Source organism: Gopherus flavomarginatus, chromosome 11 (assembly GCF_025201925.1).
Source record: "Gopherus flavomarginatus isolate rGopFla2 chromosome 11, rGopFla2.mat.asm, whole genome shotgun sequence".
NCBI lineage: Eukaryota > Metazoa > Chordata > Testudines > Testudinidae > Gopherus > Gopherus flavomarginatus.
Genome location: NC_066627.1, coordinates 34,100,324 through 34,125,055, shown reverse-complemented (window position 1 = coordinate 34,125,055; position 24,732 = coordinate 34,100,324). Strand labels below are relative to the sequence as shown.

Sequence of the window (24,732 nt, the reverse complement as noted above, 5' to 3'; positions counted from 1 at the left end):
ATTTATAAACAGTATGTAGGCCTGACATGTGTGTGCCTTAAGACGCTAGCCAGTAGCAAATGGCCATATTTTCACCTGCTCTAACAGGGACAACTGTTCAGCGTTTGCCTTGGAACCCATCCAGCTGACACATTTGTGTTTGTAATTCCAGAAAATCAACTCAAAACATTCCTCTAATTGTCATGATAGATTTTACTTTCCCAAGCCTGTTACCTAGGCCTTTCACAGATTGTAAGGTTGAGTTTTCCTCAACTAAAAACATTGTCAATAGCTGTGTAACCGGTTTGTGTTTTTACGGCTGTATGTTGGGAAGCAACACTGTATTTATCAAATAGACAAGGGTATGGGAGCTCAAAGACTGTCAAAACTGACTGTAGGATTGGAAACAAATAACACAGCAGTTTTGGGTAGTACTGAACAACTCAAAGGGGGCTCACGGTTTCAGCTGGGGATAAGCACCCACAAGTCTGGCTGTCCACCGTTTCCAAGCCATAGCTAAACAACATGAACCTCTTTGGTCTACAAAACTGGGTAAGACATTTCCTAGGAAGAGTCTTTCCCTGTAGGATTTTAGGGATTTCCATATGGGGCTATGAAAACCAGTTTTGTGAAAAATATATTTGAACCTCAAAAACGTTTGGTTAATGTTTGGGTGATGGTTCAATTTTATCCAACCTGAATTACTAACTCAAACTTTGGTTGTTTATGCCCCTCTATCATTTTGCCTTATTTACAGTCAACTCTTAATATGCTATAAGCATGTGAATAGCACAATTTCAGTAGCAAGTGGATCTACTGAGGCTTTACAGTGTGACTGAAAATAATCATACCCACCCAATATATCTCACATGACATCAATTTACACTGAATGGAGACTGGCTCCCCTACAATTTGCACACACAGAGGAGGTGGAATAGATTCTTAGATGTTGAAAATGGTAAGATAGCCTCAAGAAAAAAATCTGTTTTCCATTATCTTTACTATACTGTATGTCTGAAAACATTTATTGTATATACATTTAGACTATATATGCAATATTTAATAATAATATCTTGCAAATGTATTAGTCTCTCTCATCACAAAGCATTGTGCAGTACAGAGATCATTTCACCCATCACTTGTTAAATTTACTCATCTGCAGCATAACAACGGTTCCGTATCATCAATGATACACAACAGTTTTTATGAAGGAAATGAAGACTGGCTCATGTAACTGAAACTGCAGAGGGAACGTAGAGAGGTAAAGCATAGTTTACAAAAGTAGATTTTTTTTACTACCTTCCCCTGCAATCTTGCAAGACTGGACATACAGGTCTAGATCCTCTGCTGATGTAAAGCAGCACAGCTCCAACTGCAGTCCAGTGAGGCTATGCCAGTTTGTGGCAGCTGAGGATTTACCCCAAGGTCTCCAATGGTCACAAGTGGTCAGAGACTCATTTCAAAGATGGTACCTCCAAGAGAAAAGCACTTTCTAGGGGGCTGGGCTCAGTACTGGGTGACAGGAAACTTCACCAGCTACTGACTCCCTACTGTCACTCTTTGCAGCACCTGGATTTTTCCAGGAAATCTCCTATTCTGCTACTGACCAGATCCAACCCTACTTAGTTGATAGGATTGTAACTCAGGCTAATATGTGCCATTCCACTTGAGCTGAATATCCGGAGAGTACAGAGGAAAGTCTTACTAAAACTTTTGACAAATCTGAATTTTTCTCTAAGCCAAAAGAGAAAAGGAAGAAACCCCATCCACGATAGAATTAAAGAGCTTTTGTCTGGAAAGTTTAATCATTAAGTATGTTCTTTTTGGGTCAGAAGGATGAGACATTCTCTAGTGAAAGCAGAAGCTCTTCGCGATAACCTAACAAAGTAAGATTACTCACTGTAGGAGGGTATTCCATAAGGTTGTCCTGGTGGAGGGTATGCAGCATAAGTAGCGGCTTGCTGGATTCCTGCACTGTACTGGGTCTGTCCATAGGTTGCCATTGTTGGAAAAGATGGGACTGTCACTATATGGGGATGATGTCTGTTCAGAACAAGAAAACAGATGGTCTGTGGCAATACTAAATGTATATGGTTTTCTAGAGTAATCTCGCTAATCTAGCTGCAGAAACTTCCGGAGACATATTTGAGTAGAATGGCTACACGTGGTGTTATGCTGTATATTACAGGCATATAAGATATGCCACACTGGGTCAGACCATTTGCTCTAGTACCTCGCTTCTGGCAATGGCCTACAGATATATCACTAAGTGAGAGGGTACAATGCTATCCTAATCTTTCATCAGTGCTATAACCTCGGGCTGCACAAAATATTTGCAACAATTTTAAAAAGTGACAATCTGTGATTTTCAGGTTTCATGGAACACCTTTGAAATGTCACATTTTCCACTATAGTCAGTTATAAATGATCCTATGTTCAAAACGATAAGATCTGCATTCCCGGGGTAGAAATGAGTTGTATGGAGACCTCCAAGTTTCTTTGACTCCCTGTCCAACCTGATTAAGAAATGGTTTTCTGGGGCTAAGGCCAGTCTACCCTACAAACGTTTGGAGGCACAGCTGTATTGGTCAGAGGTGTGATGAGGAGTTCTCTGACTGACATAGCTGTGCTGGCAAAAGGCCCTAATATAGCATATTGCTAAAACGGTCCTTTTGTTGGTATAATTTATTTGGCTCAGGGGAGGGGGAGGAGGTGAAATAAGCTATACTGGCAAAAGCATGAGAAGCTTCACTGGTATAACAGCATCTAGACTAGGAGTGATTTTGCTTGGATAGGATACCAATATAGCTATACCAGCAAGGGGCTCCTAGGGCAGATCTGGCCTGCGACTTGCAGCAGAACAGGTGCAAAGGCTGAAGGATCGTGTTCTTCAGGCTTTTCAAGGTTGCAGGGGCCCCCGCAAAATGGTTAATCAGCAAAACAAGGTTTATAATCTACAGTACTTGAGCTCTCCTGAACGCTGTCAGAAACACTCACTCTGTGGAGCAGAGATGGAGAGGACACTGTGATGCAGCTTTGCTGTTACCTAAAAAACAAAATTAAAGCGTCTCTGGTTTTCAGTAACATTCTGTTATATGGCTAAATTGATGACACTGTTCTGATCATTGCTAGACACAGAAATTTATACAATAACTAGAACAATATTTGTATTGAAATCCTCAAAGACTTTTAAGGCAATTATGAGAAATTACAGGGTAAATTTCCATTTTAATGCTAATTAATAAAATCAGCTTTATGTGCACCCAGGAACCTATCAACTGATTGACTAATCTACCAGGTTTTTCTTGATATAGGTATGGAGCCACATAATGCTGGTGGGTCCAATTCTGCAGCCATCAGCAGTCCCAGTGATTTCACTACCACTACTCATGTTGACTACTCAGCAATGCATGATATCAATATGACTACTCATGTGACAAGGGGTGCAAAAACAACCTCTTCCGTTGTGAAATGACATTTACAAAACACACCATGTTCTGCCTTTAAAATTTCTTTTGTATTCCCACCATTTGGTGTCTCACTTTCTTTAAATGCATCAGGACAAAGGTTCTTTAAGTTTTCATCTCTCCTTGTACTGGATCTTGGAAGACAATTATTGCTTAGTCTATTGATTAAAATATTAGCACAGGACTGAAAACTGGTAACACAAGTGAACACACATAAGTTGCCTTCCCACACACAATATGTTTATATTCAGCAAAACCAATAAAATCTCTTTTAGAGGCAAATTTAGGTTTAATTAAGACTAAAAACAAGCCCTGTTAGGTTAACTTCTGAGTTGCCTCATGCCAAAGGCATGCATTCAGCAGGACACACAACAATGTGTCCTGATATATCAGACACGCATGCATTGGGGTGCACTCACAATGCCCCCTTGTGTACTAAGCAGAATGCTTCAACAATGCCATCCAACATGCTAGGTCACAATTCCTAATTGAGGTCTTCAGATGTTACAGCACTATAAACAATAAATCATAATCAGTAATGTCAGGCAGGGCATATCCACCATGTTCCTGATGTCAACAGTGCTGTCCAACATGCCAGGCTAACTGCACACTATGCCAGGGAGTACACACCTGTCATATTGCCCAGCACCAGCAGTGTCATTTAATGTGTCAGGGAGAACATGCATGACCGTTACATTACTCAGGGGCAGCCCCAGTGCTGGCATTTCTATGCGATTTTCTATGCAGGATTCATAAATGGCACTCAACCTGTCAGGCAGAACAGAACGCACCTGCGCTGCAGGCCCCACAAACCACAGCGGGGGCTCCTGCAGCACCTCCCAGGGCATGCAAGTTGCCATGTGACACATGAGGCAGGAAGCATCTGCAGCGCAATCCAATGTATCAGCTAGGACATACCCACAATGCTACGAGAGAATTATCCTCATTAGGAAGTCATCTAAAATGATACGACTTCAGTGTGTTCAACAATGCAAAAGTTAGTGAATTAAACATTTTAAACGTGTTATTTAATGAAATATGCAAATATGTATAAAATCTAAATATATGGAAATAATCCTATGGGCTCAAGTAACTTATCATTCAATTAATCTAGAGAGAACATTTCCAAAATATACAGCATGCTGTTATATAAAAGATTCATCCTTCCCAGTCTCTTCTCCAGCTGTCTCCTGGTAATTATATTATCCTCCACCCCCCCAGATTTTTTCATAGTGGTTTATGTGGTTTTATCATTTTTGTCCGAAAATTAGGATTAAATTGAAGTATTAACAAAAAAGACATTAAACCCAACGGAATTTTTTAATTAGACTTAATAAAAAAAATTTTTTATCTGTTGTAATTTTTCTGTTTCCTTATTTATGGGGAGCCATGAACATATTAGCAGAGCAATGGGTACTTGATAAACAAAATTGTTATTAACAGTAATTAAAAGGGAAATTATTTTCTTTCTAAAATTTTAAATGTTTATATTCTCCTTCAATAATATTATTACTACAAATGAGTAAACAGATGCACTTCCTGAAAAATAATTATTTATTAGAGCTGATCAAAAGATAGGAACATTTCTATGAACATTTTTGCAAAAAATTCATCCCTTTTTTGGTCAAGGTTTCAAACAGTTTAAGGAAAGTTTACTTAAAAAAATCAACATTCACAAAATGTATACGAATTATTTATTATTTACTCATCTGTCTATTTACATAGTTGTGTCAATGTTTTTACAGAAGTTAGAAGTCAACTACTTTAAAGCTTAAGTGACTCTATTTAAGTCCTTTTTGCCATATTTAGGCATCTAAAGAAAAGCTGCCTCTTTTCAGAGATGCTAAGGAAACTCCCCCTACTCTTCTCATTCGCTGTCACAAGCAGGTGCCTGGGGCGGCCAACGGAAAGGGGCGGCATGTCCCTCAGTCCCTCTTGGAGGGAAGGACCTGCCGCCAAATTGCCGCTGAAGAACAAAGCGGCAGCAATCATCACTTTTTTCCCCCCTGCCACTCGGGGTGGCAAAAACACTGGAGCTGGCCCTGACTGTGTGCCACTTTCTCCCCAACCTCTTCTGCACCTAATTCAGCTTCTTGTCCTTCCCTTCAGAGCCCTTCCTGATCCCTACCATCTGCCACACCTCCCCTAACCCTCTTCCCTCTGCCAGTTATGGCCCCCTTGACACAGTGAGTGAAATCCTGACTCTATGAAAGTCAATGGCAAAACTCCCATTCACTTCAATGGGGCCAGGATTTCACCCCACTGTTAGTTCACTGCCCCCGCAGCCACCTGCATATCTTCTTCCAGGCTATCGGTTACAAATAGAAAGCTCTTCCTGTGGCAACCCACAGATCACTACCCTCTCCACATCCAAATCCACCCTAAAGGACCAGTTCTACCATGATGTCTAGGACAGAGGTTCTCAAACTGGGGGTCGTGACCTCTCAGGGGGTCGTGAGGTTATTACACGGGGGGTCGCGAGCTGTCAGCCTCCACCCCAAATATCGCTTCACCTCCAGCATTTATAATAGGGTTGAATATATAAAAAAGTGTTCTTAATTTATAAGAGGAGGGGTCACACTCAGAGCCTTGCTGTGTGAAAGGGGTCACCAGTACAAAAGTTTGAGAATCACTGGTCTAGGAGAAACTTGTCAGCTGATAACGGCAAGGTAACTATTGAATCAGGTCCTATGCCTTTTAAAAAGGAAAACCATTGGGCTACCTGACATTGTATTTAATAATGCATCTAATCACCACCCTGACTACTTTATACTTTGTTCCCTTTTTGTTCTACCCTTCATTAGCCTGCCTGTACCTCTCATATTTTAGAATATGATGTTTTCCGGGCAGGGTCTAGCACATTATCTGTTCGTACAGCACAAACTGCATGGTGGGTACTAAGGGAAACAAAGTAACAGTAATAACTCCTCTAATGGCCTTGGACAAATCGTTTAGGTTAAGGTGGGATTCTCACAGCAACCTAAAGGAATTGGACTTCCCCCTTGGAGTTGAGCACCTAAATCCCTGAGGCTTTTTTGAACATCCCAGCCCAAACCTCTCTGCCTCAGTTTCTCCATCTGTAATATGAGGATGATACTTACCTACCACAGTGGGATGTGACTGTAAGGATTATTTCATGTTTGTAAAATATGTAGACAATAAAAAGATGTATTAGTGATAAGGAGATAGAGAAGAAAGATTCTCTTTAAAAAAGTAGGACTTACCTGATTCAACAATGATTTCACTATGAGCAATTTGCTTAGACTTACCTGCAAGAAAGTTTTTAGTACAATTAGATTTTAGATTCTGAAAATAAATTCTTACTTTTTCTATAGCCCAGACCCTCTTTCCCCTAATAACACTATATTTTTGTAAAATACATCCTTTTTATTTTTCATTTTTTAATGCATGGTGTGTTGGAAAATGGTGGGAGAACTAACAGTCCAACAGCAGCAGGTTCGTTTTATGTCTGCATATTTTTTAACATTAAAACCAGGCTCAGGGTTGAATATGTATTCAATACATTCTTTCAGAATGAGAAATAGACATTTCTTCTGTGGGTATGCATGTCCATGTATAACATGTGTTACTACACTGTTTTGGACCATTGCTTTAGAATATTGTCCATTTTTAATAGGATGTTTTATTACTTATACTTTATGTCCTAAAAGAAAATGTAAGGTAAGTTAAAATATAACATTTTGATCTAAATACTCTGGGTGAATTTGTATATACAGTTAAAATGATGTCACATACAGTGACAGTAATTGCACATGAAAATGACCACAGAGACATCGAACTGGACATTTGCATGCACAAACATTGCAACTGAACTTGCAGCTGTGACAATTCCATGTGAAACTAAGGCACATAAATTTGTATACATTTTTGCAGATGAAACTCTGGAAATCCGCACCCTAACATTTGCACAAATATTTTCATTTTCCCCAAATTAATAAGTAACATTTTTAAGTGAAAGAATATAACATACAATGCTATTTGGGGGAGCTTCTTATAATATGAAAAAAAATAGCTACAATATTTCTGGTATAAATCCATTAACAGCCCTCACTAGCACAACAGCATTCAAGTGCACAGCTTTTTCTGTAATGACTTTTATGTAGCACAATAAAACTTTGTAACACTTTACAGACATATGAGAAGAAAATGCTTTGCCCCAAGGAGTCTGTAAGTTTTAGCAAAAAGAATGATGAGTACTTGTGGCACCTTAGAGACTAACAAATTTATCTGGGCATAAGCTTTCATTGGCTAAAGCCCACTTCATCAGATGCATGCAGTGCAGATCAGGTCAGACCTAAAAGTCGCAATTCTTCAACAAAAAAACTTTAAAAACAGACTCCAATGAGAAACTGCAGAACTGGAATTAATTTGGAAACTGGACACCATTAAATTAGGCTTGAATCAAGACTGGGATTGGATTGGTCTTTACACAAAGTAAAAACTATTTCCCCAAACTAATTTTCCCCCTACTGTTACTCACACCTTCTTGTCAACTGTTTGAAATGGGCCATCCTGATTATCACTACACAAGTTTTTTTTCTCCTGCTGACAATAGGTCACCTTAATTGATTAGTCTCGTTATAGTTGGTATGGCAACACTCATTTTCTCATGTTCGCTGTGTGTATATATATATCTTCCTACTGTATTTTCCACTGCATGCATCTGATGAAGTGGGCTTTAGCCTACGAAAGCTTATGCACAAATAAATGTATTAGTCTTTAAGGTGCCACAAGTACTCCTTGTTCTTTTTGCTGATATAAACTAACACGGCTACCACTCTGAAACCTGTAAGTTTTAGCTCTAACATTTCTATAAATATATACATTTTAAAGGCATTTCCTATAGATTCTGATCCTTCCAGCAAACCGTTTGAATTGGTGGTCATGCTATACATGCTTCAATCCAATTTAATTCCTAAAGGCTCAACAAACACAGATACATGTAGCTTCTAACATACACAGCCAACATACAGTGGCAAATAAAGAGTTAAAAATGATAGTTAAACATAATAGTCAGTGCCTTTTGCTAACTCTGCTCCCACAGGAAGGCTGAGGGATCCTGACCACAGCAAACAATAGCTGGAAATGTACTGGCGAGAACTAGTTTGGCTGCATCATTTGCCAATAATTTTTAAAACAGATTTAACATTCTTCTGTTTCCTTCACTTGAACAGTATAATGGGGTAGATGGCGGGCGGGGGGTGAGGGGGGAGAAGAGCAGATAAGTTTCCATCATAGCCTCAACCACTGAAAGAATTTGTCCTTGGTACCTGCCAAATATGAAACTCCAGACCACAGATCTGGGGACTAACTGTTCAGAAATGACAGCAATGATCTCAGCTCGACATGAACCGTGGCACGGCAACTGCTTTGGTAAAATGTTTCATATTTGCATGGGTGATTAGGAATGGCAGTCTCTGTGCTTTCACCCCTTCTCTCTTCCAAACAGCAACAATACGACTAGAACTCGGAGTTCAAATTAATGCTGCCCTTAGGGGTTGATGGATTGGTGGGGGCCAAAAACAGAACAGCCAGCGTTGATTAAAATATACTTCTATACACACATTATTCTGATGGGCGTGTATCTCTATAATTCCACTTCTAATTGCATTCAAATCAGATTCAGACACAACCGGACTTGTTACAAGAACGTCAAACAGAAATTTTAACTGCTTCTTGCATCAAAGGACTAGTTCTTACAAGCACAGGCCTCATACCTGGTCAGTTCCTTTTGTTGTTATGTATACCCCTGACGCTAACAGTTAATAAACCATAAGCAGAAGAGGCAGCCTACCTTCTATGTCATCCGGAGCCGTGGCATAAATGTTAGAAAGGTTAAGCTTCAGTCTATCGGGGCACTCTCTATTTACTGTCAGGCTGGGTGATATCACTAGATCTAGCATTTCCTTATACCTGAAGGAAAACAAAGGAAAAATATAATTTATTGATTAATTATGCATGCTTACTAATGATTCCATTTTTCGCTAAGAGTATAAATATTAAAGCTGATTACCTAAACCCAGGCTTCATATAAATTCTACATAATAACATTCACTAAAGTTTTCATCAAAGGGAAATGCTGAATTAAAATGAAGTATGTGTTTCCTTGAAGATTACACCCATTTGATTAATGTTTCCTTCTCTTCCTGGATTTTGCCATCACAGAATTAAATTTCTGAATCTCTTAAATGAAGTCAGAACAAGCAATATATTTAAGTATTAGCCACACCTCCTTTTGTGTGCAGTGGTATCTGATAAGGCTCTGGGAATAAGAATTAAGGGCTAAATATTGAAGCTGAGGGCAGTTAACAATACTATCCAGCCTTAAGATACAACAAGAAGAAAGTTATTACTTGTGATGGGAGAAGTTCAAAGGTCCAGGTTAATTCTAATAACTTTTGGATGTTTCTCTAAAAGCCACTCCAAACCTCTCTGCTTTTCTGACCATCAGGTGGCAAAGTTCCACAAGCACAGACTCTCTCTTTGCAAGTCACCTGATTTTGGTTAAACTGGAAATCCACAGGAGCAATTGCTGTCATGTGGGGTTCAAGTTTTCAGATGAAACCAGATATATGTGTATATAAAACATTCACACAATGGTAATATAACAACAGATCAGATCAACTAGTTCAGATAAAATAAGGGCCACCACCAGGAACATTGCTCAAACTACACACACACGCACCATTTCAAACTTAAGTGCCTAACTTCATGCACCTACATTTTCAGAAGTGCCCCCAAGACCTCCCTTTGAACTACAGTTGCTCACCACCTTTGGAATTTCAGGCTACTTATTTATGGGTCTAGGTGCTTAACTTTGGGCACCTAAGTTTGAAAATTTTGGCCACTGTTATCAGGGGTAGACAAAACTAGGGACCCATGTGTCACATGAGAAAAGTGCTGGCAGTTTTACATAAAATAAATTTCATAGACATCAATCTCCTATAAAGATCGACAGTAGGAATAAGCCACTTGTTTCCTGTGCAGACATGGAAACCTCCCCTAAGTTTTGAACTTTGAAGAAACCCAGTGGCCTATGAGGGCAAGCCAGTGGCCTTAGAAATTTCAGAGCTCAATGAGTAAAGTTGAACTGTTTACAAAAACATGATACCACAGAAATCTGTTTTGCATTGTCAAATACATCAGTTTATTCTGTAGCATTTGATTCAGGCCCCAAACAAACTATTCAGACCTAAGGATTCAAAGACTTTGCAATATTTTTTTTCCTTTGCACTTCGCAGCCATACAAGCAGCTTGCACCATTTGTCAGGCTTGTCCTCACTCCAGTCTCCCGGAGGCTATAGCATTAACAGAAAGCATGATTCTGCTTTTAGAGAAGTGATCCAGAGCAGGGACAGGGAGCAGAACCTGGAAGATGACAGCTGGGGGGGGGGGGAGGGAGATAGAGAGTGGGGGGAGGGGGCAAAAGAGGTACTTCAAAAGGGTCCCACTGCCCTGAATGGATCAAAAGCATATGGAGGGTCCCAAGTCAGGGCCTGAACCAGCTCACCTTTCTATTTACCACTGAACACATTGTTCAGCTAACTCAGCTGCAGACAGCTCCCTGCTCCACGATAAGGATCTGTCTGTTCAGTAGTATAAAGGCAGCAGATGGTGTGGCAGCAACTGTGGAGCTGGTATTAAAATGCATAGTACAGTATACTTAGAATGTCATGAAGTTAAAACTTAGCAACATACAAATCTGAAGCCTGGACACTGTATTTCTAGACTAGGCACTTCCATTTGATCTATTATTTTTTCTTTTCTGTTTTGCTTAAGGGAAAATATCAGCATGTAAAGTGACTAGCATGGAGAGATCAAGAACAATAAACTACGTACTTTTCATCCGAGCACTTCCAATCACTTTATAAACAGCGCAAGCCCCTGGGAGGTAGGTTAGTATTGTTATATGCCGGGGTAAGCTAGGCACAAAGAGGCGAAGTGTGTTGCCCAAGATCAAACAGCTGAGACTGAAACAGGATTCAGGAGTTCGGACTTCAAACTCCTCACTCTAACTACACAGCAACTGCTCCCCATCAATTCATACATCTATCCATTAGGGATGTGTACAGTGCCAACAATGGATACCAGATAGCTTGAATATTTGCATGGGATTTGGATACCAAAAATGTTTAGCTGCATCAACTCCATCTTACAGCCTCTTCTCTTCCTACAACCTGACACCTTTGGCTTCCCCTCATCTGCCTCCCTGGACTGTCCACACACACCATTACCTTCTAGTACAGTACCACATGTGCAGAATCAAATCTTATGCTTCAGCAAAGCTACCTAACTGTGCACAAACTGGGTGAACTGAAATCAGCAGAAACTGGCCAAATCTGTATGTCCCCTGCTCCATAACTGCAGTGTCTTACAGATACTTCCATTAAAAGGAAAACCTCCCATGTACAGTATTAATATTTTGCATTCGGATTGCCCTTTCACTTGAGGACTTCAAAGCATTTTACATAGCCTCAGAACAGCTTGGCAAGCAAAGTTAAATGCTATTCTTCTTTTACACATGAGGAAGCACAGCAAGACAAAAATCAAAAGGTGTGTGTGTGGGGGCTTTTAATTACACCCACAAATAATTGTCTGTGCAGTCAATTGCATTTAGATTTATCTAGCTATCTGAGTTATATGTGGGTGCAAAACTGGCCTCTGGCTTTAAAAATCTCTCCCTACATGACTTGTCCTAGGTCACACAGTGAGTCAATGGCAGAGCTGGAAATGAAAGCCACAAGTTCTGACTCTCTAACCTACCCAATCCAGCGAACTATCCCTACAAAGTCAAACAGCACACTTTGAAGAAACAGTGAAATACATCCTGGTACCGCCATTATTAACAATAATAATCCCATCATGTATAACAGGAGAGCCAGTTACATTTTTGCATGACACATACAAGATTTTACATTTTCCTTTGGTTAGCAGCGTGGTGATCTGTTGGATTGTGTTACATTCACTTGCACAAGCTCAAGAGCAAAGGCAAACATGGGTTCCCTCACTGCTTATGAGATGAAATATCCCTTTTACTGCTTTTCATAACAGCAGTGCAAGCTTCTTCTGTGCCACTCCAGCAACTAAAAGAGAGGGAAGCTTTCCTGTGATCCCTAGTGGGGGAAACCTTGGCAGTTGGAGAGCTGGTATAGCTAGCTCCCATCCTCCTCTCCTGGCAATCCCTAGTCCAGAGGGCATGCCAAGGTGGGAAGGAGGACTAGCCAGAGTCTGATAGTGTCTGACTATCTCCAGAAAGCTGGCAAAGCATTGGGAACTGTTGGCATCTTGTGTAAGTTAGAGCAGCCCCTAGGAATTAGGGAGCTGTAACTGACTCCCTTGCAGACCACTCCACTCTGCTGTGCCAAGTACAATACAGAATCTGACCCTGCGTATTTTAAGAATGCCAGTGACCAGGAGGCAGAGTCCTGAAATGTTCTGGATAAGTTTAAAATATTAAAAGTGCATCCATTAGTCAAATCTGCAGGCAAAGCCTTTAGGTTACTGTATGTTTGTCAGGCTTAACACTAGGCTTTCTATTCCATTGTGAAGTGACATCCAACTGTCTCATTTATATTTTAAAATCTCTACACCAGAATTAGGAAGGGGAGGAAAAACTATTTAGTTCCAGATCCTAGCCAAGATTGGGATGCTCTATACAATTTCTCAAACAACACGCACCGTTCAATGAACTCCAAAATCCCATTATTCCTGACGCTGCCCAGATTGTTGCCAAGTGAATGGGAGCAGATGTTTAAAGGGGGGGATCTTTTATAATGATTAATGCACTCTAATTACATCATTGTTCAGGGATTTCATTAGCCATTGCCTGATTGATGATTTTTCTATTGTTTTTCCTCTGCTCACTTTTGTAATACCAAAGTCATATCCCACTTCCCAGTATTTTCTCTTTATCACTTTTTTTTGCAAATGTTTCAACTCATTTTTCTTAAAATTGTATATTTTGGCATGTGCAAAAAGTTAATGCGTGTAAAATTTGTATGTGCGTGCACAAGTTGATGCTTTCGAGTACTATTACCTCTCTCACACACAGTTACCAGTGTTTGCAAGTGTATCTTGCTAAAACAACATCTAAAAAACAACATTTTGAAAAATTTATGCCAACAATCTAAATAAAATCTTCAGTAAAAAAGGGGAGCCTGGATGAACTTGGGCTCAGCAAAATGACATCTGAGAGTGCAATCTGTGAAATGACGGGTTTTATTTATTTATTTAATACTGCAGACAACAGTTTCTGGGCTGAGTAACATACAGGAGAATCAGCAGTAATGGTTGCTGGATCTGTGCTTTGATTAAAACCAGCAATGGCAGCATGTTGGGCTAAGAGACATCTGGAAGAGCTTTTGGTTTTTATAATCTTTTAAAAAGAGAACCATGTGTGAATTTGGTGCTCAGCTTTTCCATTAGAATCCCCTTCTTAAAAAGCAATATTTTGCTCTGAAAGTCGGCCCACAGTATCTCGGCCAAGAATCTGAAACTTTTCTTTTACTAATGTTTAGAAAAAAACAACTTTTCGGTCATTTTGAAGTTAGAGAAGCCAAATTAAACATTTTAAGGTTCCAGATTCTTGGCTGAGGTGGCAGGGTAACTTACAAATCACATTTTCTTTTACAATGTTTGAAGGCTGCAAATCCAGGCCCCAATTCAAGGCATTCAAAAACGTGCCTAAGATTAAATAAGTGAGTAATCCTATTTCTCTTCAGCAAAGTACTTAAACCCGTTCTTAAGTGCTTTGCTGAATTGGGGCCACAGTGTGCAGACAGAGCCAGACAAGCACTCTACTACTATGGTACTGAGGATCAGATAGATAGTATTCTGAAAAGGTGAAACCAAAAACCAGTCTAGATATTGCAGGTCAGATCCAATTGCAACACAGCTCTGCCGAAAGGGAGGTGTGTGGGGGAGGGTTGTGGCTCTTTTCTGCTCCTTGGATCCCTACGATTTGTTTGACCTTGGGATAACTTAGAGCAGCCCTCAAAATGCTTTAAAAGTTCCACTGATTTTAACACCTGCAGCACCACTAAGTGAGGTTGGGGATGAGGGTGAGCTAGCTAAGAATTCCTGTCCCTCCCAGGAGAATACTTGGCTGCCTGTTTGTGCAAAGGAGCTGGAAAAGGGGACAGGATCTGGCTGTGTGTGTCTGCATATTTCGCTTGCCTCTGAAACGCAGCTCTTTCAGGAGCAAGAATACAGTAGCGATTCTGGGCCAGCAGCTCAAAACAATACAAGTTTAAAAGCATGTCTGCAGAGTTACCAAGGTTTTATTTTTTACAAGGCAAACAGGATTTTGGATCCACCACAAGCAAGTGGGAGGGCAGTAGGGGGCCAAGTTTTCACTGGGATGTTAGCAGTGACCAGGACAATAGGCTAAGAGCAGTGGCCCAGTTGCCCAGTGATGAGTAGTGCACAGCATGAAGGGGTAAAGAAGGGCTTTCAACTGGTCAGCTTTACTATATGTGCTTGTGTAGCAGAGGGTCTTTAGAAGATCTGAATAAGGAGAGGCTCCTGGACCAGCTGAGGAAGGACATTCCATGGACAGAGGGCAGCATGGAAGAAAATGCTGAGACGGTTGTAAGCGAAGCCGGGTATCAAAGGTGCTGTCAGTGGATGAGCAGATGAGGTGGGGACAAGACAGAAGGGAAGGAAAGAAGAAAGGTGGATCATTAGCTCTTTGAAAAAGTCAGCAAGATCCTGCAGAGAGAAGGAGGAGGGCACTGGAGCGGGAGGGGGTTTTTAGGAGAGTCAAAGGTTGCAGAATAAGCTATGTGAATGGTGGGGAAAGGCCTGCCAAGAGATGGCAACAACCGTATGGGGATCCCCTAAAGAAATCTTAATTTTCTCTGGCTAGAGGCCAAATACAAGCTGAAACCACCAGATTTGCCTAACTACGTGCATGTGCCAGCAGAGAGCCCTGGGCAGGATCAGCACGTCTAATCCTTTGCTTTGGCTTGGCTTGGGAGCGGAGGAATAGAAACAGAAGGAACATTTTTGTCTTTCTGCCCTGATTTTGTCTGGTTTTACTAACCTCGCTGATGAGTTTCACCTTCTTTCTCCTCCCAAACTGGGAAGAGGGTGACTCAGTAGATGTTACTAGCTTAGGACTACAGACTGGCAGGAGTTTTCATTGTAACAACCTAGAGAGCTTGCTCTTCTGTCTTGCTGATTTCAGAGGGAACCATATTCTTGCTTAAAATGCCCTGGAAAGAGTCCCTCTGATTTCCAGACCAGAAGTTTACAGCAGCTGAAGTAGAGGCAGTCCCCTCCAAAATAGACCCTGACAGGTTTTTTACAAGACTCAGCATGTATCATCACATGACAACTGGAAAAACTTGTTAGTAGTTATTATATATATTGAAACAAGCATGGTGTGCTGTATGCTATACAGACCAATATGGACCTCCAGCCAGGCCAAATGCTGTAATGATGCTGGATGCATTAAAAACATCTGAAAGGTGAGATGCAAAAAAAGAAGAAAAATGGATCTCTGCTTCTTTAAGGCCTGAAAAGATTTTGTCCTTAAAAGAAAGAAAAGGCCAGACATTCTACTTTCTTTTCCTTTCTTAAAAAAAAGCCGTCGGTAAATTTTTCAAAAGTTCCTAAAGGATTTAAGAGCCAAAGTTTTATTTTTAAAAGTGACTTAAGCATTGAGGCCCATATCTTCAAAGGTATTTAGGCACCTATAACCCACTGATTTCAACGAGACAGGTTCCTAAATCACTTGTGAAAATGGGACTTAACACTTATGAACATTTGACCTTGTCTATACTGGGGGACTCTATGGTAGCTGGAGACCTAGTGAAATTACAACACCACAAAATATTAAAACCTGAAAAGTTGAAAGAGGAAGAATTTTTTTAGGCAGACAGACTTTAAAATGTTTGTTGCCCGTGTTTGTTAATGTATATTTAACGCCAATGCCCAATTAACACGTGGGAGAAAGTGACATCTTTGGTAGAGATTCAACATCCCGCGGCTTCATTTAGGTGGAAGAGTTCACTGTACACATCCTCTGAGGCCCTTCCCATGAATTCCTCCAGCAAAACCAGGAGAGGAAAGTGTGGCTATTGCTGATAATTTCCAAGGTAAGAATGAAAACAAGAAAAAATAGCTTTAAATGCAAAAGTAGTAGGAACCCTTTACCAGGCCTTTTATTCAGAATAGAAAAGCAGTAAAAAGGGGGCTCAGGCCCTTTTTTATGTTTTCATTTACGCTCCCGTTAATAAAAGGCTCCCAGGAATCCAGGCGTGGGCATCACTCACTGACCACTACAGGCATCACCATACAGCTCTCACATGCTTCTTTTAAATGCTTTGCTTCCTTGGATGACGCTGCAGCTCAGACAGCTTTTCTGGCAGGATGTGCCTTCCTAAGAGCTTGTAAAATTATCACACAGCTTGCAGCTTCTATGCAGTTGCCAAATTTCAGCTCCTCTTCTTCACATCCTCCCACGCCAAACAAAAGTCACCGGCAGGGAAAATCACGATTCCCCCTAAGACATCAGCAACGGCAGGAATCCCAATTCCCCTCTGCCTGGACACATCACAAAAGGGAGAATCTTCACAATCTCAAGCCCACCTCCCAAGTTATCAGCAGAGGGAATTCCCAGTACTGAAGATATTGGCTTCTCACTTCCACACACATCAAGTGGAGGCGAGCAGTCCCCTTTCCCTTGTTGCTATGTTCGACTATGCATCACTCTAATATTTGCTCTTTCTGTAACAGACTCTCTGCTCCTTCTGCATCAGGCACTCAGCCAGGTGAAAGTATCTCTCTCTCTCTCATATACATGAATCAGAGCATCCAGTGACGGAAAAAGACCTATTAGCTCACAAAGTCCATCCCCCAATATAGCAGATAAATCTATGCACTAAAGATCTGAACAAGCATAAAGTTAAACCTGAGCTGGCATAAATGCTTGTTCTGCAAGACTGACAATAAGCCGTGACGATGAGATATCATTTCAAGGTGACCCTGAGGGCACTGCAGCTTGGGCTGTTTTTATTCCTGAGAGATAGCTATCGTCTACTGACATGATCAAACTTGATGCAGTGACAGATTTTTCATCTGATAATTCCCTGGACCATTCCAAGTACTAAAAGCAGAGGTGCTCAGAGAAGCTTCTGACTGTTCTGTAGGAACACAAATATGAAATTGCAGAACTACTAATTGTGGTATGAACCTGTTGCTTAAATCAGCCTCTGCACCAGAGGACTGGAAGGTAGCTAATGTGACAATGATTTTTTTAAAAGGCTCCAGAGGTGATCCTGGCAATTACAGGCCAGTAAGCCTAACTTCAGTACCAGACAAATTGGCTGAAACTATAGTAAAGAACAGAATTATCAGACACAGAGCCAAACAAGATATGTTGGGAAAGGGTCAGCACAACTTTTGTAAAGGGAATCATGCCTCACCAATCTATTAGAATTCTCTGAGGGTGTCAACAAACATGTGGACAAGGATGATCCAAACAATATTGTGTACTTGGACTTTCAGAAAGCCTTTGACAAGGTCCCTCACCAAAGGCGCTTAAGCAAACTAAGCAGTCATGGGACAAAAGGGAAAGTCCTCTCGTGGATCAGAAACAAAAGGTAGGAATAAATGGTCAGTTTTCACAATGGAAAGAGATGAATAGCAGGGTCCTCCAAGCAGGGCTGGCTCCAGGCCCCAGCATGCCAAGCGCGTGCTTGGGGCGGCATGCCGCAGGGGACACTCTGCCGGTTGCCGGGAGGGCAGCAGGCGGCTCCGGTGGACCTCCCGCAGGCGTGCCTGTGGAGGGTCTGCTGGTCCCGCGGCTCCGGTGGACCTCCCACAGACGTCCCTGCGGATGGTCTGCTGGCCCACCGGAGCTGCGGGACCAGCGGACTCTCCGCAGCCATGTCTGCGGGAGATCCACCAGAGCCGCGGGACCGGTGAGCGCTGTGCTTGGGGCAGCGAAATGGCTAGAGCCGGCCCTGCCTCCAACGGTCTGAACTGGGACCAGTTCTGTTCAACATATTCACAAATGATCCGGAAAAGGGAGTTAACAGCAAGGTGGCAAAATTTGCAGGCAACACAAAATTACTCAAGATAATTTAATCCAAAACTGATTGCTAAGAGTTACAAAGGGATCTCACTAAACTGGGTGACTGGGCAACTAAAATGTCAGATGAAACTCAATGTTTATATATGCAAAGTAATGCACACTGGAAAAAATAATCCCATCTAAACATACAAAATGATGGGATCCATATTAGTTGTTACCACTCAAGAAAGAGATATTGGAGTCACTGTGGATAGTTCCCTGAAAATATCTGCTCAACGTGCAGCAACAGTCAAAAAAGCTAATAGAATGTTAGGAACTATTAGGAAAGGGATAGATAAAACAGAAACTAGCATAATGCCACTATTTAAATCCATGGTATGCCCATACCTTGAATAATGTGCAACTCTGATCTTCCCATCTCAAAAAAGATATATTAGAAGTGTAAAAGGTACAGAGAAGGGCAACCAAAATGATTAGAGGAATGGAACTGCTTCCATACGTGGAGAGATTAAAAAGTCTGGGACTATTCACCTTGGAAAAGAGTAACTAAGGTGGGATATGATAGAGGTCTATAAAATCATGATGTGTGGTGCGGAAAAAGTGAATAAGGAAGTGTTATTTACTCCTTCATATAACACAAGAACTAGGAGCCACCAGGTTTACAATAAAACAAAAGGAAGTACTTCTCCACACAACGTACAGTCAACCTGTGAAACTCATTGCCAGAAGATGTTGTGAAGGCCAAAAGTATAAATGTGTTCAAAAAAGAATTAGATAAATTCATGGATAGGTCCATCAATGGCTATTAGTCGAGACAGTCAGAGATGCAACTCCATGCTCTGAGTGTCCCTAAACCTTTGACTGCGAGAAGCTGGGACTGTACCACATGGGATGGATCACTTGATAATTGCCCTATTCTGTTCGTTCCCTTTGAAGCATCTGGCATTGACCACTGCCAGAAGACAGGATACTTGGCTAGATGGATGACTGGTCTGATCCAGTATGGCCATTCTTATGTTCTCTCTCTTCCATAGCACAAAGCCAGGGCCTTAAGTAACTCTGTTGTGGGGTGCAAATGGCTCATGGAGTACCCAGGACTGTGAGTCACCTTGTTAACCCACCCCTAGAGAAAGGGAGTCTTTTTTATAGTATCTGAGTGTCAGATCCCTGGCACTACTAGTCTTTCAGCCACTCACGCATTCTTCTCTGAGCTATGCCAGCCCTAGCTTCATTTCGCAGGTTAATAATAGGTGCACCCCAATTCCCGATCCCCCCTTGAATCATTCTCCTGTGATTTCCAGCCCTTGACACTGGACACTCAAATAAATTCCAGATCCCCTGTACACAAAGGGGCAGTGTACCCTAGTTTACCAGTTTTACCTTAAACCATCACTCCTGTAAACCACTTTGAACTTATGAGCACTTATAAAACAAAACAAGATTTATTAAAGGAAGAATACAGATTTAATTAGAAATAAGAAAGTGTGATGGAAACAAGCCATTACAATACAAAACAAAACATCAATCGCAAACCTTGGTCTATATCTTTCCTATCTGATAAAGTAGATTCTCCCCTGAAAGTTCAGTTAGTTGCAGAGCTGGCTCATTTCCTAATAACCAGGGTCCAAAAGTTCATGGACATTTCCCCCTCCTCAGTGAATGGATCCAGAGTGTATTTCCCTATACTCTGCTATACTGAAATCAATTTTTTGTTTCTATTCACAGCCAGTGCAAAGCTCTGTCTGGTGTAACGGTCCTCTCAGAAGTTTTGATTGTTTGGTGGTGCCTCTGATGGTTTTCCACTGATAGTTTTGGGGGGAGCAAGGCTGCTCAGTTGAGCCTTGCATTATCCCGCCAGCTGATGAGGAAGGAGTGACAACTCCCTCTTGCTTGGATGGGCCACCCCGGAGGCACATTATCTCTTAGTGATTGATTTCTACTCTTAGTCCACAGAGCACACTTTCAATATAAATACTTCGTTCCTTAAATATTACCTGTACATACATCTCGCAATGAAAATGATAAGCCCTGTGCAATGTAATTAGCCTGGCCTAAGCCCCACGGTAGACACAATTTGGTTAACAGAAGAATTATTCCATCGACCGAGCTCCTGCCTCTCAGAGAGGTGGACTTACTACAGGGATGGAAGCAGCTCTTCTGTAGCTGCAGCATCTATGGTACAATGGAGCAGCTGATTCCCCTTCTCTCCCTGTATCTTTCTGCTGTTTTTTTCCTCCACAACAGAGGAAGTCTAGGGCCTGGTCTACACTACGCATTTAAACCGATTTTAGCAGCATTAAACCGATTTAACGCTGTACCAGTCCACACGAGGCCCTTTATATTGATATAAAGGGCTCTTTAAATCGGTTCCTGTACTCCTCCCCAATGAGAGGAGTAGCGCTAAAATCGGTATTACCCTATCGGATTAGGGTTAGTGTGGCCGCAAATCGACGGTATTGGCCTCCGGGCGGTATCCCACAGTGCACCACTGTGACCGCTCTGGAAAGCGATCTGAACTCAGATGCACTGGCCAGATAGACAGGAAAAGCCCCGTGAACTTTTGAATTTCATTTCCTGTTTGCCCAGCGTGGAGCTCTGGTCAGCGTGGGTGGCGATGCAGTCCCAAATCCAAAAAGAGCTCCAGCATGGACCGTACAGGAGATACTGGATCTGATCACTGTATGGGGAGACAAATCTGTTCTATCAGAGCTCCGTTACAGAAGATGAAATGCCAAAGCATTTGACAAAAATCTCCAGGCTATGATACAGAGTCCACAACACAGTGCTGCGTGACAAGCGTAACAGAAAGCCAAAGAATCAAATGGACGCTCATGGAGGGAGGGAGAGGGTACTGAGGACTCCAGCTATCCCACAGTCCCCAGCAGTCTCCAAAAAGTATTTGCATTCTTGGCTGAGCTCCCAATGCCTGTAGGGTCAAACACATTGTCCAGGGTGATTCACAGTATAGCTCATCAATTTACCCCTCCCCCCCCCCCCGGTGAAAGAAAAGGGAAAAAAATCATTTCTTGACTTTTTTCAATGTCACCCTACGTCTACTGAATGCTGCTCGTAGACGTGATGCTGCGGCAGTAAAGAGCAGTATCCGCTCCTCTTCCCTCCCCGGTGGCAGACGGTACAATATGCTTGCTATCTGCTGAGTGCTCCTGGCTGGCCTCAGGTGAGGCCGGCCGGGGGCGCCTGGGTAAAAATAGGAATGACTCCCGGTCATTCCCAGTAGATGGTATAGAACGGCTGGTAACCGTCTTCATCATAGCAACTGGGGGCTGAGCTCCATCAGCCCCCTCCCTTTCATGTGTAAAGAAAAGATTCTGTACTGCCTGCACTATCATAGCAGTGGGATGCTGGGCTCCTCTCTCCCACACTGCTTAATGTCCTGCCTGGACTAATAGCAGTTGGAGGCTGCCTTCCCCTCATTTTATCTCACTAACAAGTCACTGGTTCTTATTCCTGCATTCTTTATTACTTCATCACACAAATGGGGGGGACACTGCCATGGTAGCCCAGGAAGGTTGGGGGAGGAGGGAAGCAACGGGTGGGGTTGTTGCAGGGGCACCCCCCGTGAATGGCACGCAGCTCATCGTTTCTGCGGGATCTGACACGGTGCGCTCTCAGGTTCTCTAGTACACTTGCCCCATATTTTAGGCAGGACTGACTCTATTTTTAGATACCATAAAGGAGGGAATGACTCAGAGAGTCATTCCCATTTTTGTCTTTGCGCCCCCAGCCGACCTCAGCCGGAGCACCCATGACAGCAGCAGACGGTACAGAACGACAGATAACCGTCATCTCAAATGGCGCAGCAGACGATACAGAACGACTGATAACCGTCTCTGCTGTCATGCAAAGGCAAATGAATGCTGCTGTGTAGCGCTGCAGTATCGCCTCTGTCGGCGGCATCCAGTACAAATACAGTGACAGTAAAAAAAAGCTGAATGGGCTCCATGGTTGCCGTGCTATGGCGTCTGCCAGGGCAATCCAGGGAAAAAGGGCGCGAAATGTTTGTCTGCCGTTGCTTTCACGGAGGAAGGAATGAGTGATGACATTTACCCAGAACCACCCGCGACAATGATTTTTGCCCCATCAGGCACTGGGATCTCAACCCAGAATTCCAAGGGACAGGGGAGACTGCAGGAACTATGGGATAGCTATGGAATAGCTACCCACAGTGCAATGCTCCAGAAATCGATGCTAGCTTCGGACCATGGACGCACACCGCCAAATTAATGTGCTTAGTGTGGCCGCGTGCACTCGACTTTATACAATCTGTTTTACAAAACCGGTTTATGTAAAATTGGAATAATCCCGTAGTGTAGACACACCCTAGGACAGCTTCCTCTGAGGCCACTTGATCTTGTTTTTAAATCAGCTGAGGCGGGGGTACCTGAGAGTACTCAGGTATAGAGTGCTCCTCCCACACATCCAGGATGAGGTGTACTGCTTTTGCCCCATTCTGAACTCCTACCACCTACAGACTGCAGGACATCATACACATAGGTCACTGACAGGCCAGCACAATGACTTCTGCCAATACAAGTACAATTACAATGCCAATGGCAGGGTTTGTTAATAGCTTTCCTATTCAGCAATTAAGTCAAGTACCCAGACAAAGTACGACCTAAAAAAAAAAAAAAAAAAAAAAAAAAAAAAACCATTACACCTGTCCAATGTTTTTGAATATTAACATTTGACAAGCATGTCTGGTCTGTTAAATGTGCATAGGCAGAGATTTCACTCAATTTAATAAAAATCACAAAAAATAATAGAGGTGTTAAAACGCTGCTCCCTCTGTAATACGGTGACACTGTGCTAAATAGAAAGAATGACTCCATTCCTGTATAATATCTCTTTAAACAAAAAGCTCACTGTTGTAATGATTGCTTTGTTTCTGATATTTACATGGCAAGGATTTATAAACTTGTTAGAACTTCCTAAATAAATAAATGGTTTTTAAAAAATCAGGTATCCTACGGACTAAATCAAGAAAATAATCCACATGAAAGTCTTTCAGTGCTCTCTGAATTCATCCCAGTGGGCCCAGATATTGGACAGCACCCAGTACAACAGGAAACAGCTCCCACTGCTCTCAGACACTTTCAACACCTAAGTATACGGACAACGGAGTGCAGTTTTGCATTTTTGTAGCTGGCCTAATGTTCATACTTGGCCTCATTTTAACATTGATTTAAATATGTAGTTGTATTCAAACTCCTCAGGGCAGGAGACCATCTTTTATTTTGTCATATACTTTACTGAGCACATTACTTTAATATTTATAACAATAATACTTCTGACATTTCGCAGTCAACAGGAACAGACAGCCTATACCACAGCATTACTAACACTTTCTATAGACAAACTAATATTTTACAGTATTGCCAAACCATGCAATTTTATCACCAGTCTTGTGATATTCGGTATTTTTGTTAAAGCCCCTGTTACTGGAATAATGTGACTGTGAGAATCTCATCTTTCATTTTAATCAAACTGTATTTTTCTAGCCCTCATGTTAGTGGAGAAAAGCATCCGAACAAACTTTAACAGCTTAAAAGCCGGAAGGCAAATAAAAAGAATAAAATATTATTTAAGGTCTAGTCATCTATAAGCCAATCTCATGATTTTTGAATGGCTGGGGTTGGCAAAACTGATTGTACATGTTGTTCCACCACAAGTTCTGAATTTCCCAAAGCATTGGCTTGTTTGCCTTAGTCACCTTTTATGATTCCAGACCATTTCTTGCCTCAGGCCTGTAGGGTAAACAAGACAGACAGTTTTCCATGTAAATAAAATGCCCATCTTTCTTTCAGCAAAGCTACCTGGCACCCCTTCTTTCTATACACTCTCCCTGAGGCTACGTCCAGACTACCCGCCGTATCGGCGGGTTAAAATCAATTGCTCGGGGATCGATATATCGCGTCTCATCTAGACGCGATATATCGATCCCCGAGCGCGCTTATATCGATTCTGGAACTCCATCAACCCCAATGGAGTTGCGGAATCGACAGGGAGAGCCGCGAACATCGATCCCGCACGGTGAGGATGGGTGAGTAATTCGATCTTAGATATTCGACTTCAGCTACGTTATTCACGTAGCTGAAGTTGCGTATCTAAGATCAATTTCCCCCCGTAGTGTGGACCAGCCCTCAGACTCTCAATCCCCACACCTGCCTTGTGGTCAGACAGAGCAAAAGGGGGGTGGCCATTAAT

At 42.0% G+C, this 24,732-nt stretch overlaps 1 protein-coding gene across 8 annotated transcripts in view; it reads right to left on the bottom strand.

Annotated features, from left to right (window-relative positions):
* EYA2 (EYA transcriptional coactivator and phosphatase 2) overlaps positions 1 to 24,732 on the bottom strand; it is a 155,366-nt gene that overhangs the window by 90,659 nt on the left and 39,975 nt on the right. For 4 of the 8 annotated variants that reach the window (XM_050917375.1, XM_050917372.1, XM_050917373.1 and 1 more), the window contains exons 2-4: positions 9,262 to 9,380; positions 2,977 to 3,025; positions 1,880 to 2,022 (exon numbers count right to left, since the gene is read on the bottom strand). In XM_050917375.1, coding sequence (XP_050773332.1) covers positions 1,880 to 2,022; positions 2,977 to 3,025; positions 9,262 to 9,370 — 301 coding nt within the window. In that variant the 5' untranslated portion in view covers positions 9,371 to 9,380. Of the gene's footprint in view, positions 1 to 1,879; positions 2,023 to 2,976; positions 3,026 to 4,214; positions 4,330 to 6,670; positions 6,716 to 9,261; positions 9,381 to 24,732 lie in introns of those variants that run through there. The other 4 variants (XM_050917378.1, XM_050917370.1, XM_050917376.1 and 1 more) reach the window with 4 other exon arrangements.